Source organism: Ambystoma mexicanum, chromosome 10, assembly GCF_040938575.1.
Source record: "Ambystoma mexicanum isolate Mex_15411 chromosome 10, UKY_AmexF1_1, whole genome shotgun sequence".
In the NCBI taxonomy this organism is placed as follows: domain Eukaryota; kingdom Metazoa; phylum Chordata; class Amphibia; order Caudata; family Ambystomatidae; genus Ambystoma; species Ambystoma mexicanum.
In genome coordinates this window covers 687,873,925-687,891,504 of record NC_090932.1, presented here as the reverse complement: position 1 = coordinate 687,891,504, position 17,580 = coordinate 687,873,925, and the positions used below count along the sequence as shown (strand labels likewise).

At 47.6% G+C, this 17,580-nt stretch overlaps 1 protein-coding gene across 1 annotated transcript in view; it reads left to right on the top strand.

The window, feature by feature from the left end:
* LOC138491650 (vitamin K-dependent protein S-like) overlaps positions 1-17,580 on the top strand; it is a 313,966-nt gene that overhangs the window by 184,451 nt on the left and 111,935 nt on the right. The window contains exon 5 of the mRNA XM_069618286.1: positions 1,667-1,832. Within this exon, the coding sequence (XP_069474387.1) occupies positions 1,667-1,832 (166 nt within the window). The remainder of the gene's footprint in view (positions 1-1,666; positions 1,833-17,580) is intronic.

The following is a 17,580-nucleotide window of genomic DNA, read 5'->3' as shown; positions in this document are numbered from 1 at the left end:
AGTGCTTCTTCTCTTAATAAGGTTGTTTGTGCTATCAGCAGTCCGGAGGGTTAATGAGCATGGTGTGAAATACCAGAGTTTGAACTCTTCTTTTTTACATCACAATCCATGAAGTCACCCCTTCCGGCAACAGTTTTCTAGGAAACCCATATCCGCTGAGCAGGACTGGAGGTAGTTCAGAATGACAGTGTAACAGAACTATTGAGGCTCTGCAGACTTGCATGTTGCAGTGAACAACCAACATGCTACTGTCTGAAGAACCCCAAGGTCCAGCAAAGCAGCCTGAAGCAGAACTCTAACCTCTAAAGCTGTGGTCTGAAGCAGATCATGGCCTTGTTTTAACAGGAAGGCCATGGCCTGGTGGAGCTGTGGCTTTAGATGCCTCCCATGCCTGTGTGGGCTTCCCATAACTGGGTAGTGTTGAGTCCTATGTTTTTCAGTGTAATGGAGAGAGGTTTTGCACAGGGCAACCATTTCAGTTTGTTGGCCTTATTGTGTTTAAAGGGAAGGGGTCACTTCCACTTTGGCTCTCCCAAGGAAAATGAATGATCCACAAGTGTTGTCGACAATAATTCTTAAATTTTAATGATGAAGGCAGAAAGACCAACAGGACATTCTAGATTGCTGTGACACCTTTCCAACAGCGGTGCAAAAAAGTCTGCAAAAAGAAGAAAGAGCCCTGGAGTTGTTTGGGGCCTTGACAGCACAAGCTTCCTTCATGGTACAACACAGGAGAAAGGAATTCAGGGTTACAAGAAACCTTCTCAATACCACTTGTCTAGTCCTGAGCCTTTTTCTGTCGTCAAACTAAGGCATTCTGTGAGTTGTGCTCTTGGTTAACTTTAATGGAAAACACTAATCAGAAGCGCCTTATACCAAAAATGTGAAAAAGGGAAGCCCAAAACTTGTAAAGTTGTGTCATGGTGCCATCTGGCCATAAACATACATATCTTCAGGAAGAGTTCAGAAAAATATAATGGAACAGCGCAGGAAGTCTGAAGAATTAACCAAAATGTGCCACCCTACAATACATGTTTCAAAACAAAATATTGATATCAAACTGATAGTGTTGATTGAATCTCACTAAGGTGCGGTCATGGCTCTGCATTCCATTCATGCTAATAGACACAGAGAATGGGAGTTGCATCTGTTACCATAAAACAGCTATAGTCGGTGTAATCATATGTTGCACATTTATTTATTTTCTGTAAAAAAGGTAGTAAAATTCACTGCTGAGCCTGATTTGTTTGAATAAACAAGAGATCCACAAGGGGGAGAGCATAAAGCCATTCCATGTGATCACGTGTCTCGATTAGCGAGGTATGCCTTTACTTCTTCTGCATTCACTTCGCCATACATTCACTCTTTATACTTTTACTTCTTCTGCCTTTCCCTTGTTCTAACATTCACTTTATCATTACAGGGGGAAACACCGCCATGCCCACCCATCTTTTCTAACCCATATTCTACCATCCCTAACTCCCAACCCTAACCTTGCAGCTAACCTTAAACATATCCATTGACACCTTAACAATGTGAAGATTGGCTGATGTAGTGAATGTAGAAGAAATTTTCTGGGTAAAGAAATAGGGGGATACCCAGATCTTGACATATTTGTCCTGCCTAAATGAGGTTGTTTAACAAATGTTGTTCCATTGTTTTTCAGATAAATCCTTCTTTGGATGGGTGTATGCGTGATTGGTCATGGGTCCAAAAAGAGGCAAACATCCTAACCAGTGTGATGGAGAGCAATGAACAAAGACGCTGCTTTGAACACGAGGAAGAAGGGGCCTATTTTCCTGGGCATGGGTATGCTGAGTTTGAAGCACCCTGTAAGTGTTACAATATATGTGTAATTAAATGTATGCAAATGTTTTTTCCTTCAATGTCTTACCTTGGCTTCCCATAGAAGACGGAACGTTCGTTGTTTGGCTATACTCCATGTTTACGTACACATATGAGTTAATTTATTGGCTTGAGTGGTTACGAGCATGCTCTTGAAGACTGTTAGTGAGTCAGATGGATTCCTTCTTTTCAACTTACTGGCAGACCCTGCCATGCGCTTGTAACCGGGACAGAGCGAAGGTCTAGGGGTTAATTTAGGGTTCCCATCTCTAGGTTGGCCTCCCATGACCTTCGATGGCTAGATGCCTTTGGGCCTTAGTCCGCGCTCTATATGTGCGGTACATTCCATTTCATTCCATGACATTACCTCATCTGTGAAAACACAGGAACACTGACTTTATTTAATACAAAACAAGACCGTAGTGAAGACGAAAAAGATACATATAGTGGGTTCCTGATCAAATGGGTCAATTACATGGGAACCTGCTGCTAGTGAAGTCAAGACGGCATATTTCCATAAATACAAGTCTTCAAAAAGGAGTTAGAGAGAGGATAAAAGTAGAAATGTTATTTCCATGTGGTATTCACAACCTCTGGTCAAAATATTTCTGGAAGCAATTTTCCTGTTCAGGAGGGAAAGTGATATTTTGTACCTGGCCAACATTGAGCTATTAATGTGACCCAAGAATGATACACCGAGACTGTTAAGCATGAATTTGGAAATCATTATTTGTGTTGTCATTTTTTATGGAAGGATCCAAAACATACTCCAAGAGTGGATGTATATTCCTTCTGAAGATTCAGAATATACGTCCTTTTTTCCAGAAAGAACCATCTAATAAATGTTTTCTGAATTCATGAATAAACACATTTTCATTGAAAACTTTGCAGATTTCCACTTATATTATGTACAACACACAAGACTGGAGTGTTTCCTTTATTACTACTTTAATTCTGATAACACCTCTGGTAGCACATAGGCCTGTTATAGTGCACTAGCACAATTTTGGTTATGCTTTAATGTGAAGTATTTGCACTCTGTAATACTTGCTTTCAATGGGTTGGATGGGACCCAGTAAGCTGTATAGAGATTGGTGCCTCAGTAATTGGAGCTTGATTCAGTAGAGTTGCAAGAATGAGTAGAGGTGATGTATCCAAATTGTGGGGGAAATTGTTTGCAGGGAGTTATGGGATGGCCCAGGGAAATTGTCTTCTAACTGCTGTGCGTGTGCCTTTCTGCACCATCATGGGCTAACCCAAACTTGCAAATGTTTTGGACGTGAGCGCTGCACATTTGGCCCATTAAGTGCTGAAAACATAATGGTGATGTTGAATGACCCTTCTGAGCAGGAGCATGGCCAGAAAACTGATGGAACCCTTCCAACCCTGGCAACATGTAATTTGGAAAGTGTTATATCTTTCGTTACTGGTAAGCCGGGGTGGAGCTGTGAGCAGCAGGGCAGTGGATTCACGGATGGAACCGTTACCCAGTAATGTTAGGAACATGCCGAGGACAATAGTGCGACCCGAGTACGGGAGAGAAAGGAAGGACTGGTGTGTGTACTGATATAATTGATGTAACATGATGCTAGTAACATGATGCTGTCTGCAGTTACTACTGGTGATCTTCATGCTGTAAAGAGTAAAGTGCAGCCTCACATGGAACCTGCCTCCAGCGTCATCAATGCATGCATGAACCAGTATACAACATTTTGGCGATAAGGATAACTTGCCGCTGTGAGGACAGATGTGGGCTCGGCAAAGACAGAATCCTGCATCCACCACCCCCCAGGTGAGACCATCAGTAAAGAGGGAGATCTGTTGAGCATCCTGTCATAAATGAAAGGGAGCAGTTAAGCTGTTCAGCTAGGTTTGGGAGTAGCAAAGAGCCTCTTAGCCCACCTGCCACCAGGGACCTACCTACTGCTGGAGAAGGGGCATGCCAGAGCCACTAAGCCTCCTGGAAGAAGGGACAAATCTCTTGAACTCCAAGCAGAGGTAGCGGGAGAACCAGTGAGCATCATACGATAGGGCCAGTGTGCACCCGAAGAACATTGCCCATGAAAAACCGATGAGCATTCTAGTGAAAGACAGATGACCCCTCCAAACAAATCATCCAGATGATATGCCGGTGAGCAACAAATGATAAGTGACAGCTGTCTAGCCAACAGTTAACGGTGAGCCGTGTGGGTAGATCAGCACTTGCCCAGGACAGAGAACTCACACTTTTTTAATGTCAAGAGCTTTTTTTTTTTAACTTTTCTTTATTGGCATGGTGAGAGAACAGACAATCAACACAATGTACAGCATAGCAAGAGTAACAGATACACACATGGTAATGCAATACATGGGAATGCCAGCCAGGTACAGATGGGGCCATTGTTCGGATTCAAGCGGCACAGCAGTGGATTAGTTTACATCACCAGGAGGAGGGGAGGACAACAGTTCTACGTCGTCTTTGTTATTTAAATAGGTGCAAAATTCCATCCACACATTCCTGGGACGGGAGGTCAGCGGGAGGGTATTGACGTAGTCCTCCTCGCACGCTTGATTCCAGGTGAGGGCCCTCATCCACATCTCAGACAAAGGGGGGATCGGCGCTTCCAACATTGTAATATGCATTTTTTGGCTATTATGGTGGCAACTTTCAGAAACCTAGACATTTTCATCAACTCAGGGCTATCCCACAGGCCGAACAGTATAACTAGGGGTTCCGAAGGGATACGGGACGCTGTGATATCTGAGAGAGCTTCAATTATGGCCTTCCAGTATGGGCCCAGCGCATCACAGGACCAGAACATATGAGTGTGATCTGCAGCAGGAGACTCGCACTTAGGGCAGGTGCGGGCCTGGGTGTGTGCAAACCTGTCCAGTCTTTGAGGCGTGTAATATAGTCTGTTAAGAAGCTTGTATTGCATGCACCTATGTCTGGCATTCAGAGAGGTGGTTCGAGTGTGTATGCACATTTTCCCCCACATTGCGTCCGTGATGGGGAGGCCCAGCTCCTCACTCCATGTATCTCGCACCGTGACTGGCATGTCTGTGGGGTCGGCCATCAACAATTTGTACAGCGCGAACACTATCCCCCTAGCACCAGGCGAGTTGGTTATGTAATGGATCTCAGATGAGTCTGGGGGCTCATCTGGGTATGAGGGCCACCAGGCGCGGAACACCGCCCTCAGTCTGTAGTATTGTAGTAGTTCCAACGCAGTACCCAGCGGTCCGGGGCGCCACGTCTGCGGAGTGATAAACTTCCCGTCGGGGTAAAAGTCGGTCAGGGTCCGGTAGCCCAGGTCATGCCAGTGTTTCATTAAGAGATTATCATGTGTAAGGCTGAGGCCTGGGAACTGCCAGATGGGCAGCCTTTTGTAGTGCGGGTGGTGGTCGGGTTGTGTCCGCAAGATATATTTCCAGGCCCTTACAGTGGCAGCTACAGGGTCTGCCGGGGCCTCGGCGTGATATGTGTGATGGAGAATGAGGAAGAGGGTGTTAACACTCTCGCTTGCTAGTTTCTCGAGCTTCACATGCGGGCGGGGGTCGGAGAACGTGTACCAGTATGTGGTGTGTTGGGCCTGCGCGGATGTCCAGTATTTAACAAAATCGGGGCGGGGGTGAAACCCCCGTTACCATAGGGGAGAGTCATTTGTGCCATTTCTTACGAACTGCGCCTGAGTGCCATAGAAATTGGGCACACGCAGCGTGTAGGTTCCTGAAATATCGCTTTCCGGGCCAGATCGGCACATTAGTGAAGGCGTAGAGAAATTTAGGGACCATAATCATTTTGATTAGAGATAGTCTACCCGACAGAGAGAGTGGGAGACTGCACCATTTCAACATTTGAGCCTCAGCAAGCTGCGCCACAGCCGCGTAGTTGTCAGCCAACAGTGAATCTTTAGTGAGGGACACCTGCACTCCAAGGTATCTGATGCCCCTCGGTGACCATCAGAGGGGAAATTCGCAGGGCGGTTGTGTAGTGGACGGGGTAAGCTGGAAGATTTCAGATTTGGAATAGTTTATGGTGAAGCCCGAGAAAGTGCCAATTTTGGTTATGTCTCTGAATATCGGGTCTAGGTGGGCATCCGGGTCTCTAATATATAGGAGCACGTCGTCGGCATATAGAGAAATGATCTCGGGAGTATTATGGAGACGTATACCTTTACGCATATGTTTGTCCCTAACGCTATCAGCCATGGGCTCTATAGCGAGCGCAAAGAGTATCGGAGAAAACGGGCAGCCCTGGTGGGTACCTTTGTGGAGAGCAAAGGGGGCTGAGGCCCTGGAGTTGACTAGGACTCTGGCTGCGGGGCTTGTGTAGAGAAGTTTGATGTACGACCTCATGCGTGGGCCAATTCCCATTTTGTGCAGCACCGACCACATGTATTACCAGGACACCATATCAAATGCCTTCTGGGCATCGAGAGTGACCTCCACGGCCTGTGCGTTGGGGTCAATTCTAGCCAGAACATTGAACAGGCGACGGATATTAAGGGCTGTGGATCTGCCGGGCACAAAGCCACTCTGGTCGGGGTGGACTAAGTGGGGCATAATGGGGAGAAACCTATTGGCAATGATCTTGGCAAATATTTTTGTGTCAGTGTTGATCAGGGAAAGGGGCCTATAGGACCCACATTTGTCCAACGGTTTACCTGGCACAGTTATAAGTGCCTCACGCATGGATTGGGGTAGGATGTTTAACTCTAAGGATTCGTTCCACACCTCCAGGAGTCTGGGTGCCAGAATGGCTACATGCTCCCGATAGAACTCCGAGGTGAGGCCGTCCGGGCCTGGTGCTTTGCCCCTAGGGCAGATCGTGATGACCGTGGGTGATGGGGGCTTCAAGTAGGTCGCTGGTCGCGCGGGAGAGGAGGGTCATGGGGATTTGGTCTAGCAGGGCGTCGGTGTCTTGCAGGCTGTGTTCTTGCTGGGGGCCATACAGGGTCGTTTAGAACGCGGTGAATGCCCCAGGATATCATGGTCAGACCAGCACATGGTGCCTCCTGTGTCTTTGACGCAATCAATGCGGTTCCTGCCCCCCTCAGTTCGGACCAGTCTGGACAGTGTCCTACCTGGCCTATCCCCCTCACCAAACTTCCTGGCCGCCACGGGACAGGCGAAGTACCGAACTTCTCTTAGGGCATGAGACTCGAATGTTTCTAATTCCGCTCTGATCTGTGCAAGTGTGGTCGGGGAAGGGGCGGTGGCATATGCCCTCTCAAGCTCTTTTAATTTCGCTTCTGACTGTTGTAAGCTCTTTTTTATGGCTTTAAGGACCCCAGCCTCTCTAGATATGCACATCCCTCTGATGAAGACCTTGAATGCCTCCCAGCGCACTCCATCGGAGGTGTCATGCCTGTTGTTGCACTCGAAGAAGGTGTTGATGTCAGCTAGGATATCAGATTTAAAGACTATGTCTAGCAGGGCCTCCGACTTAAAACTCCAAGAGGAGCGAGGGGGCTGGTCGTGTCCCAGTGTTATCTGAAGTGTTTCCGGTGAGTGGTCCGATAGTGTGCGCGGTAATATCTTGGTCTCTGTGACCCTGCCCATCATGCAACTCGATATGAGGAAAAGGTCGATCCTGGAGAGGCTATCGTGTACCCATGAGTAAAATGTGTACTCTCACTAACCTTTGGGTTGAGAGCTCTCCATACATCCCTGAGATCCAGTGTGTCTATGTGGGCGTGTAACCTATGGGCTGCGCGTGATGGGGCTCTGCGGGCCGTCCCAGACCTATCCAGGTCTTTGTCTAGGATCAAATTCATGTCACCGCACCATATGATGGGAATACCAATATATTTCAGAAGCGTGGTGGTGATGGCATCAAAGAACTCAGGGGCATCAAAGTTAGGGGCATATGTGTTCACTAGGAGGCATTTGTCATGATCTCTGCTTCCAAAAGATCAGGACTTGCCCGACTCCCTTGGAAGCAGACCCATAACCCCGGTTCCGAGTGCCAGCCAGTCCCAATTGGGACCTTTTGGACCCTGTCCTGGCGCCAGTGGCACCAGGCTCATAAAGATGCCCAGTCCCAGCGCTGGAATCGCCGGGCTCATAATGCTTGGGTGGACTTACCTGCAGCAGACCATGCTGCTTACGTACCTGCCAGTTGAACCCCTGATCCTCTTCTGTTTGGGACTACTTTTCCTGTTGGGTGTGGCAGGAGCCACTCCCTAGGTTCAGAATACTGGAACTCTTCTGGAAAGCAGGAACTCTTTTCTTACCTAGGCGTGGCTGTGGAAGGAGACACCTAAGCACTACAGGAGGCTATTTAAACCACACCCGATGGATGAATCTTGCTTTGTGTTATTCTGCATTCTCTGCAGCAGAACGCTCATCGTGTCTTCTGCTTCTGATCCTGGGCCTAAGGGAACAGAGGCTTACCATCCTGGAATCCAGTCTTCAGCAGCACCTGTAAAGACAAAGAAAGAACAGGTTAGCACTACGGTCTTCAGTGGCAGCGCATCTCTTACCTGGTCCATCGGCTGCCACCAACGCCTCGCGCTGCATTCCGGCATCTGAAAGACAAAAGCTTACCAGCTCTTCGCACGCTCCGGAGGCCTTCGGCGCTGCATCCCGCATCTGAAAGACAAAAGAAGGTGCGTTTAAAGACATTGGGCAACTTTATTACTCACGTGCCATTACTCCTTCCCACGCCGAATCCAGTGGGTATTCCAGCACCCTTCAGCTTCTCTAAAGCTCCGAACTTGTACCTGCAAGATAAAAGGGACAGTTAGTGCGCATCGTGAAGCAGGCTACAAGCGCTTACTTACGTGCTTCCAGGCGCTTCTATTCCTCACGCGGGTTCGATCCTCAACTCTCATCAGCCCGCCATCCGCCATCGCCGGAACCCTGCAAAACAAGAGATATCATTACAAAAGACTTTTAAGACATTTGAAGTGCCCAGAACTTACCGTTCGTGCAGTTAACGATGGACAGCAGTCCTCTGAGGTCAAGAGGCCTGCACCCTTATCCAGTGAAGAAACTGGTTACTGCACCCTGCCCCGAGGCAGATGGAGAGCTCGGCGTTCACTTACCTAAGGTGAGGGCGTTAACCTTTGGGGTTCTACAGGAGAAGAGAAAGGGAAGAGGAGAGAGGCACCCAATAACCCCAGTTCATTAATCCCATATTTTCTATCTGCAGACATCTTACTCTTCGAGTCAGACATACAGTGCACAGAGGTCCAGCCCAAAGAGCCAACCGTGTGTTACACATCACCTTTGAAGATACGGCATTCACCCAGTCAAGACCGGCGCCTCTGCGGGAATCAGGTGAGCGTTACAGCATTCCATATCAGCGAGTGAGCAATGGAGGATCACGTATCTACCCTCAGGGTCAATATGGCTGGAGCGCAGGGAAAACTGGACTGATTTATGGATTAGAGTTAGGACCCCCCTGGATTGGGTGGAGTACTTCTTATAGTATCTGTTGTTGCCCCACGTGGGGGCGAGACATGTTGCTAGGCACCCAAGGGCATGGGTTTCTTGGAAGAAGAGGATTTTGGCGCCATGTCGCTGGGCATAGGCAGTTATCCTGCGGGCCTTAGTGAAATTGCTTAGGCCACGGATATTCCATGTAACAATGTTCAGAGCCATAGCGTCACATTATGGAACATCCCAGTGGTAGTAGTCGTTAGGATTTTTCCCTATGCACTTGCCGTGTGCACAGTAGTGTTGAGTTGAAGTCATGCGTCTCTCAGCCATGTTTTTAACTGTTAACTTAACCCCAACTTCGCCACCACCCACCCTCACTGCCCAACCCCAACCCCAACATGCAGTGCAGACCTCGCACCCCAGAACACACATGGCGCCCCTTAGGCCTGCTCCGACCGGAAACCAAAGGTCAGAGGACCAGATCCAACGTGGATAGGGCCACATCCTAGCCCAACGGGGGCCAGTCAATAAAAGGAACAAAATAAAAGTGAAAGCAAACATTGCAAATGCAACGGGGGGGGCGCTGGTGCCGTGCAGCCGGCATTTGTGGCTTGATGTGGGGCAGCAGATGCTGTCCCGAATGTGTTGCTGCGGTAAACGGGTATCACAGACAGCCTCTGAGACCAGAGAGTACCCTCTGGCAGGTTGACATCACAGGAGGGAGTAGGACACAGGGATAGCTCCAGGAACCAAGTGGGGGAGAAGGCAAAGTAAGCAGTTTAAAAGCTAGCCTGTGGCCCGCATACACATGACAAGAGGCCGCAGTTACTGAGTGGACATGGTGGGGTTGCCATCAACACATCGAAAGTCATGGATCCGTGGACATTTTTATAACATCGTGGGCTGTGCAGTCTATGGCGCCTCATGGCCCCGGAAGAGGTATATGTAATTCAATGAACTTCACCGCTTCGTCAGGGACAGTGAAGAAGATCTTGCCATCATGGGTAACCTTTAGCCGTGCCGGGAACAGTATGGCGTAGGGGACGTTGCACTCCCTAAGCAGCTTCTTGACGCCTAAGAACTGGCGCCTCTCCTGCTGCACCGCCAGCGAGAAGTCCGGGAAGATTCTAACAGTGTGGGCCTCAAATCGCAGGTCTCCCTTTTCCCTCAACAGGCGGAGGATGAGATCTCTGTCGCGGTAGTTGAGTATCTTGGCGATAATGGGTCTGGGGATGTCGCCGGGTCTGGGGCGCGGTGACAGGGCCCGATGAGCCCGCTCGACTGTGAAATACGGTGAGAGGGCAGGGTCATCCAGCAGGTCTTTGAGGAGTTTCTCCACTGCATCCTCCATCCGCCCCTTAAGGGCATTCTCAGGGACCCCGATGATGCGCAAGTTGTTCCTACGGGAGCACGACTCCAAATCATTGCACTTCGCCTTGACACTTTTCATGTCGCACGTTAGGGAGGCCACAGTGTCCTGGAGCGCGTTAATGCCATCTTCGTTCACCGAGATCCTATTTTCAACCTCGGTGATCCTCGATCCCGCCTGGTCTACTCGAGCCTTAAGCGAGGCGACATTAGCATTGATGTCGTCTAGGTTTTCAAGGAAGGAGGCAAAGTTTTTAGCAATAGATTCAATTAGTAGGGTGAGGTCAGGGGCTCCGACCGCTCGGTGCAGGGTCAAGTCTGGCTCGTCCTGGGGCGATGATGTGCTGGCTGGCTCATCTAGAGGGACCGCTTTAGCTTACTTGTCCATTGTACCTCCTTGGGCCCCCGCCTTGTGTCTGCTAGGCATTGTCGCTGGGGTTGGCCCGGTTGCAGTGAGGGCCCACTTATGAGTAGGATGGAGAACTGAGAAGGGCAGGGGCCAGCGGACTCAACCGTAGTGTCCTTCGGTGGCGGTAGGCGGTTGGGGCAGTTGGGGGGCCACCGCACATAGCAAAGAGTCAACTGTGGAGCGGCAAAGCTGTGATGGCGAGTGTTTGCGGCCTCCTCATGTGTACAGGTTGCACGGGGGGCCAGCGGGATCTTTCTCAGGAGGGCGCGGGCAGAGGCAGCGACAATGTCAGCGGGAAAGTGGGCAGACAGCATGGTGAGCGGCGCTTCCTTATGTCAGTACTGGCCCGCAAGGTCACACACAGTGGACAGAGGTCTCGACGCCCACCGCTCCAGCCCCCGCTCACCTGGTCCGCCGCGGCAGTGGGGCGATAAAATCCTCCATGTTTGTCGGTGCCGGGGAGGCCGCGATGATCACTGACGCAGCAGGTGGCATTCACAGTGTGGCGGCGTCCGCAGAAGGACCTCCAGGCATCCGCCGCAATTCCACAGAGCAGCGGGAAGCAGGAGCAGGGAGGGGACGTAGGAGCCAGGCAGGCCAGGCGGGAGGGCCGGACGTTAGGCAACCGCCGGGGCCGGGTGGAATACTAGGCCCAAATCCGACAGGGCCACCAGCCAGGTCTCAGGTGGCGCCGATCGAGTCCAAAATCGCACAAAATGTCCAGTGCAGTGGCAGAAACAGCTCAGCTAGCCGATAGTCCTTCACAATGTCGGGAATCGCAGATGGGAGCAGATGAGCGCCGAGGCCGTACGGAGCTGAAAGGCTAGGCAACCATCTTGGGCTGCTCCACAGCGCCACAATGTCAAGAGCTTTTAAAGAAGCCTGACTGCTAACTGGGCAGAAGTGTTATTACCAGTATGCAAGAAAGTGCAAATGTCATACTGGAAATGAAGTGCTGCAAATTACTGCACAGCACCAGCCCAGATGAAGCTTCTACTGCAATGGGTTCACCCTTAAAATGTGTGGCTGTGGGTCCTGTAAATGGCACTACAAAAGTGTGCAGTAGCCAAGTCATAAAGAAAAGTTAAGTGCCTGTGTAAATTTGATTACCCAGAGCATGCACACTAAAACAACAGGGTACTTGAGATCTTTACTTTCAGAGAACTGCTGGTGGATCATTGGGCAGTTGCCCATTTGTACCATGTGACCTATAGTTGGATAAGTGCTATGCCAGGTGCAGGTGAACCATGGAACAGAAATGTCGTGAGAATATGCACTGTAAAACTCACTGGGATTAAACACTTTTATGTAAAATGTGCTTTTAAATTATATCTATGCCCACTTGCAGCCATTATCTTCTATGACCCCCATTCTAGTCGATGGAATGCTTTGCTTTCATTGGGCTCGAAATTTCCAGTGCTCCAGCTATGCTGCTCAGCCCATCCCCTAAATCCTGTTTCGCATATTTCTCATTTGTGTCATTTAGAAAATGTTACATTGTTTTTCCACTCTCCCTATCCATGTAATGGAGGAAGGTTCCAGACCACCTCCCCCACTCATGAAGAAACAGCCCACCTCTGCCTAACTGCAGAACCTCAGACACCTTCTGAAACCTGCATTTATTCATTTCATTTTATAGACACAGAGAAGGTTGTGTACTTCAATGTTTTTTTTATGAAGTCATTATTAAGTCATTTTAATATTAGGAGTGTTGATATAATGTGCATTATTCAGTTAGCACTTTATTTGCAATTTATTGTGTATAGATTTGCTGTTTCTACCACTTCATAGGCAGTGGTACTGTCCCGGTGGCCCCCATGACAATGTGGTCAGAGTTTCATTTTAATCAGCAAAAGATACCTCTGGTTCGGCAGACTATCTGTTTTCTATTGAGGAGTGTGAGGTTAAGCTCTGTTTTGCCGCGGCTTGGTATATAAATATTTGGTGATATACTGGTATGGTGGGTGCATGCAGGCTGCCCCACAGCCCACAAACGAAAATTGTGTACTAGTTATTGCCCCATTTTACATGCGCATAAACAGTGGATTATAAAATCCTCAATTGGTTGTCATTGGTTAGTGAGTAGTCAAGAATGGCAATCTTTGGTGTTGTATGCTCTTGAAAGAAAAATGCCTTTGATGTTGGTAAGATTTGTCATAAATGTAAGTTTTTAATGCCAATTAATGATCATTGTATTTTCCAATTTCCCATAAACCAACACGTTTCGACCTATCCTAGGTCTTTCTCAAGGCTGGGCTGGCTGCTACTACTATATTGTGAGTAGCAGTGGACGCTCCTGTTGTAGAGCTTGACTGTGACCCTCTCGTCCAAGTTATCACAACTCAATAATGTGTACTTGCATGTGCTCTATAAAGCATGGAGTCGCCCTAAGTTTTTAGTATATTGACTCCATGCACCTGGAGTATCCTGTGTTTCTAAATAGAGGCTTGCTCCTTGTAGTAGAGTGGCCTGCCCTATTGCATCCGCGAGAATGTCTCGTCTGCTTCCTACCCTGGATGTGGCCTGCAAGTTTATAGACATAGCTACTTCTTTTAGAACTCAGAAGCACTTTACATCATCTTTGGAGCAATGCCACTCGAAATAAACCTCTGGAAACTTTGAGTCACTGCATACGTTCTGCCATCTGCACCTGTAACCAGATGGCCAGCATTGCACTCTTTAACATCATCCATGGTCGTGCACCGGGGCAATGGCTGCTTCCTGTGCAGAAGTGTGGGCCTCTCAAAACACATTTGTGGGTCATTACAGATTAGTGACGGGAGAGTCACTGTTCCTCGAATTAGTCCCCAGGATCCTTCTGACAAATTTGCATTGAAACTTTAAATAGACATACACTATTGAGAACTATTTCTGATGACAGGTGTTTTTTTTTCTATGTTGCAATTCAGGGAGATCTTATTGAATGGCTTATATAGCTTCACTTAGTATTATTATAATTATATTATTAATGGGATATTCATTGGGTGCATACAAATCATATGGGGAAGAACAGTTAAGCAGATTGCAAGGGATTAAAACAAGGGAGCTGAGAGCTAACAGGGGAGCGGGAGGGCAGGGAACAGTGGAGGAAACCAGGTGGAGTAGATCACACAGCTTCAGGTAAGGTGGGAATTGACAGGGGTGTGTACCTAGGTGTTAGAGAGGAGCCATTCCTTGAAGAGGAGGGACTTTGAGCTCCTTCCCGAAATGTAAAAGTGAAGGGGCATCTGGTGTTGACGAGGAGGAGGTTCCTGAGTCTGGGGGCATAAATAGAGACTTAGTAAGGAATGTGAAACTGGAGGGTATGTAATTGTTTTGTAATTGTTTGTTTGTACAGCGCTTATACACAAGTGAAGTGCTTCAAAGCGCTTCAAGGCAGGAAGGGAGCAAGGGAATGCAGTAGTCATTCTTAGGCCTTGAAGTTTCTGAATGATCTAACAAGCCTAACTAGCGTACTAGGCCTGACGGAATTTCTCCTGGTGCAAGTGCATGAACTGTTTGAGGTGCAACCAGAATAGGGAGGGGTGACAAAAGGGGGAACAAGACGGAATTTACTAGGCCTAGTAAATTCAGGTCATGTAACTGTACAGACAGAGTGCAGGGGAGGGGTAGGGGGAACAACTGCGCCCTGTCCAGCAGATTCCATGTTTTAAGTGCAGAGAGGCTACCCTTCTCATGCAACGTATGCTGAAAGTGCAGTAGTGCTGAGATTGTGCAGAGGTCCGAAGGTAAGTGCAAAGACTGGCGGGGGAGCCTGGGACCTGTGAGGCTCTGGAGGTGAGCCAGGCGACCAGTCAGTAAAAGCTGAACAGAGTTAGGGGAGAGATGGAAGAGTGCGGCTAAGAGAAAGAAAGAGGAGGTAAGCAAGGGAGAGGGAGAGAGAAAGAGGAAGGTCTTGAGGAGTTTCCGGACCTTAAGGAGCTCTGGCTCAAGGCGTAGAGAGGCAGGGAGTTGTTCCAGAGAGATGCACATGCAGATGACAGAGATCTACCCACAAATCTCTGCTTGGAAAAATAGCTCAGCGGCAAAGAGTTGGAGGAGGACGAACGGAGGGCTCTAAAAGGAGAGTATTTAGGAAAGATCGTTGTAGATAGTTTGGGCCCTGGCCCCAGAAAGCCTTGTGGACTATGCAGAGGGTCTTGAAATTGATCCTTGCTGCCACAGGGAGCCCAGTGGAGGGAATTCAGTGCTGGAGAGATGCGGTCCCTGGACTTGAGGCCAAGGATAAGTCTTGCGGTTCTGTTCTGGACGAGTTGTAGTGGACGGAGAGTGGAAGTAGGAAGATTGAGAAATAGGCTCTTGCAGGAGTCCAGCCTAGAGAGAACCAGGGCTCTGGCGACAGTGAGCCTTTGGGGAAAGGTGAGAAAAGGTAGAATACCTCTGAGGAGGTGCAGATGGTAGCAGGAATTTTGGAGATGTCGCAGATGCAAGAAGAGAATGAGAGAGTGGAGTTGATGGGGGGTTAATAGCAAATTACATATGATAGCCATCATTAGGCCAGAAGGAAAAGAAGAAACATCTTCAAACACTTGTTGAATGAGTTGCATGTTAAATTAGCGTCCAGTAGATGACAGAGTAGAAACACATTAAATGCTCCTTTTAAAAATAGTGGCATACACCATCAGAAGTACAACATTAAATGAATTGCTTAAAACATACTAACATGTTTTAATTAATTCTACAGAGTTTTTGAGTGTTTAAATGTAAGAAATACTGCACTCGCAATAGGGCAATACAATGTTTGTTCATGAAGGACCCATTTTTTAAATGAGGAATTGTGCAAATTCCAAATATGTCAAAGTGAAATCATTTAGCGGTTCTGCAACCTGTGGTTCTCTAGATGATTTGGACTACAACTCTCATGAACCCTCACCATTGACTATGCTGGCTATGGCTGATTACAGTTGTAGTCCAAAACACCTGGAGAGCCAAAGGTTGCTGGCCATGCATTTATCTGAATGATCACGCAAAAAGATGGAAGCTTTTGGACCAGCAAATAAAGTAATTGACCAATTGAAGACATGAGTAGAAAGCAAGAAAGAGGGCTAAAGAGCGTCAGTGTCAGAAAAGGAAGACATAAAGAGGGAATCTAGAGAGAATAAGTAGGCCTGGGGATTGTGAAACTAGAGCAAGAAATGTAAGTGAGGTAAGAACAAGAGAATTAGAGAGAAGGGGCGAATGAAGAGAAAGAGAAGGTACATGGAGATAAAAAGCAGCACAGAGTGTGTGAAAGAATAGAAAGAAGAGTGGGAGAGAGAAACAGAGAACTAAGAGAGAGGTGAAAGTATCAAACTGTGGAACTCCTGCGTGACCGTGAGAGAATATATAATTATAGATTGGTAGTTATCAATTAATGAGATACATTCCATCTAGGGGCCCAGAGTGACATTTTGATAGAGAACATGAGCGAAGCTCGAGTTCTCCATGATGTACCTTGGAATTCCACAGTGAAACACAACCCATAGTTGAAGGCTCCCCATCTATAATGTTATGCTGCTGGTACCCTGACTGCATCCCTTTTTCACCCCGTCTCTTGTCCCTTATGGACTAGCATTACAGAGGGTGCAGGGTGGAGGCATACAGGGCTATATACAAAATAACAATGCCAAATTAATCCTGTCTACACCCCACAACGACCCACAATTGTAAGGAAATAAAACTACCTGTCACAAAACATTCCGTACACCCTCCCCCATGAGGTCACAGCATTTAATTATGAATTCCAACATACTCTTCCATTTGTTAATAAACTTATTTTCATTGTTTTATGAAACGTAACAAGTGCAGTTGTCCAGTGTCGTCAACCTATATCGTTCCATTCATTGTACAATTTAATTTCCCCCTTGCTTGAGGACACAATCGCCACAAATTTAAAGTACAAGGTCAGAGAAGCATCTTCCTCTACCCCCACTCTGAGTATTGTAGGTATGCCAATCTTAACATGCAATGTCTGTCTCCTAGAAACTAGATTTCTCCCTCCTTCATCCAGGTACTCAAAACAGCATCCTCTTCCATGACGTCATGGTAGGAAGATGCAACAATCAGAAAAAACGTGTAGTTGCTAATAGCTTTCTTTGATGAAAGTCACATGCAACTTTAAGGCTTGTGGACAGTGTCGTGATGTGGTTGAGACATATAGATACACTCAACCTCGACATTGATTGCCTATCTCATGCCTCATAACCATTCTTGGCTATTGCCCTGGGTATCCAGTTCATCTTACTTGACATCTTAGAAGCTCCAAGCGCCTGAATACTGTCAACCAACTAAATGCCCATCATAGGGGATATCGACCTCTGGATGTACAAACCAGACACCCACCATACCTCAGAATTTCATGCTATCCATCAGCCAACTGCAATCACCCTCTTCCTACTCTCCTTTTCTCATCGAGGATACCTTGATATGCACATATTCAGGGAATTTAACACTCTCTCTGTTTCCTGGATCAATGTCTTCATGCACCTATTAATAGTAGCAGCCACTTCTACATTCATAATTAACTTTTCCAAACCAAAATTGTGCATTTGTCTGATATTGTTTAGGATCTCATAAAAAGGCCCCAAAGACTTGCATGACATACTCTTTTT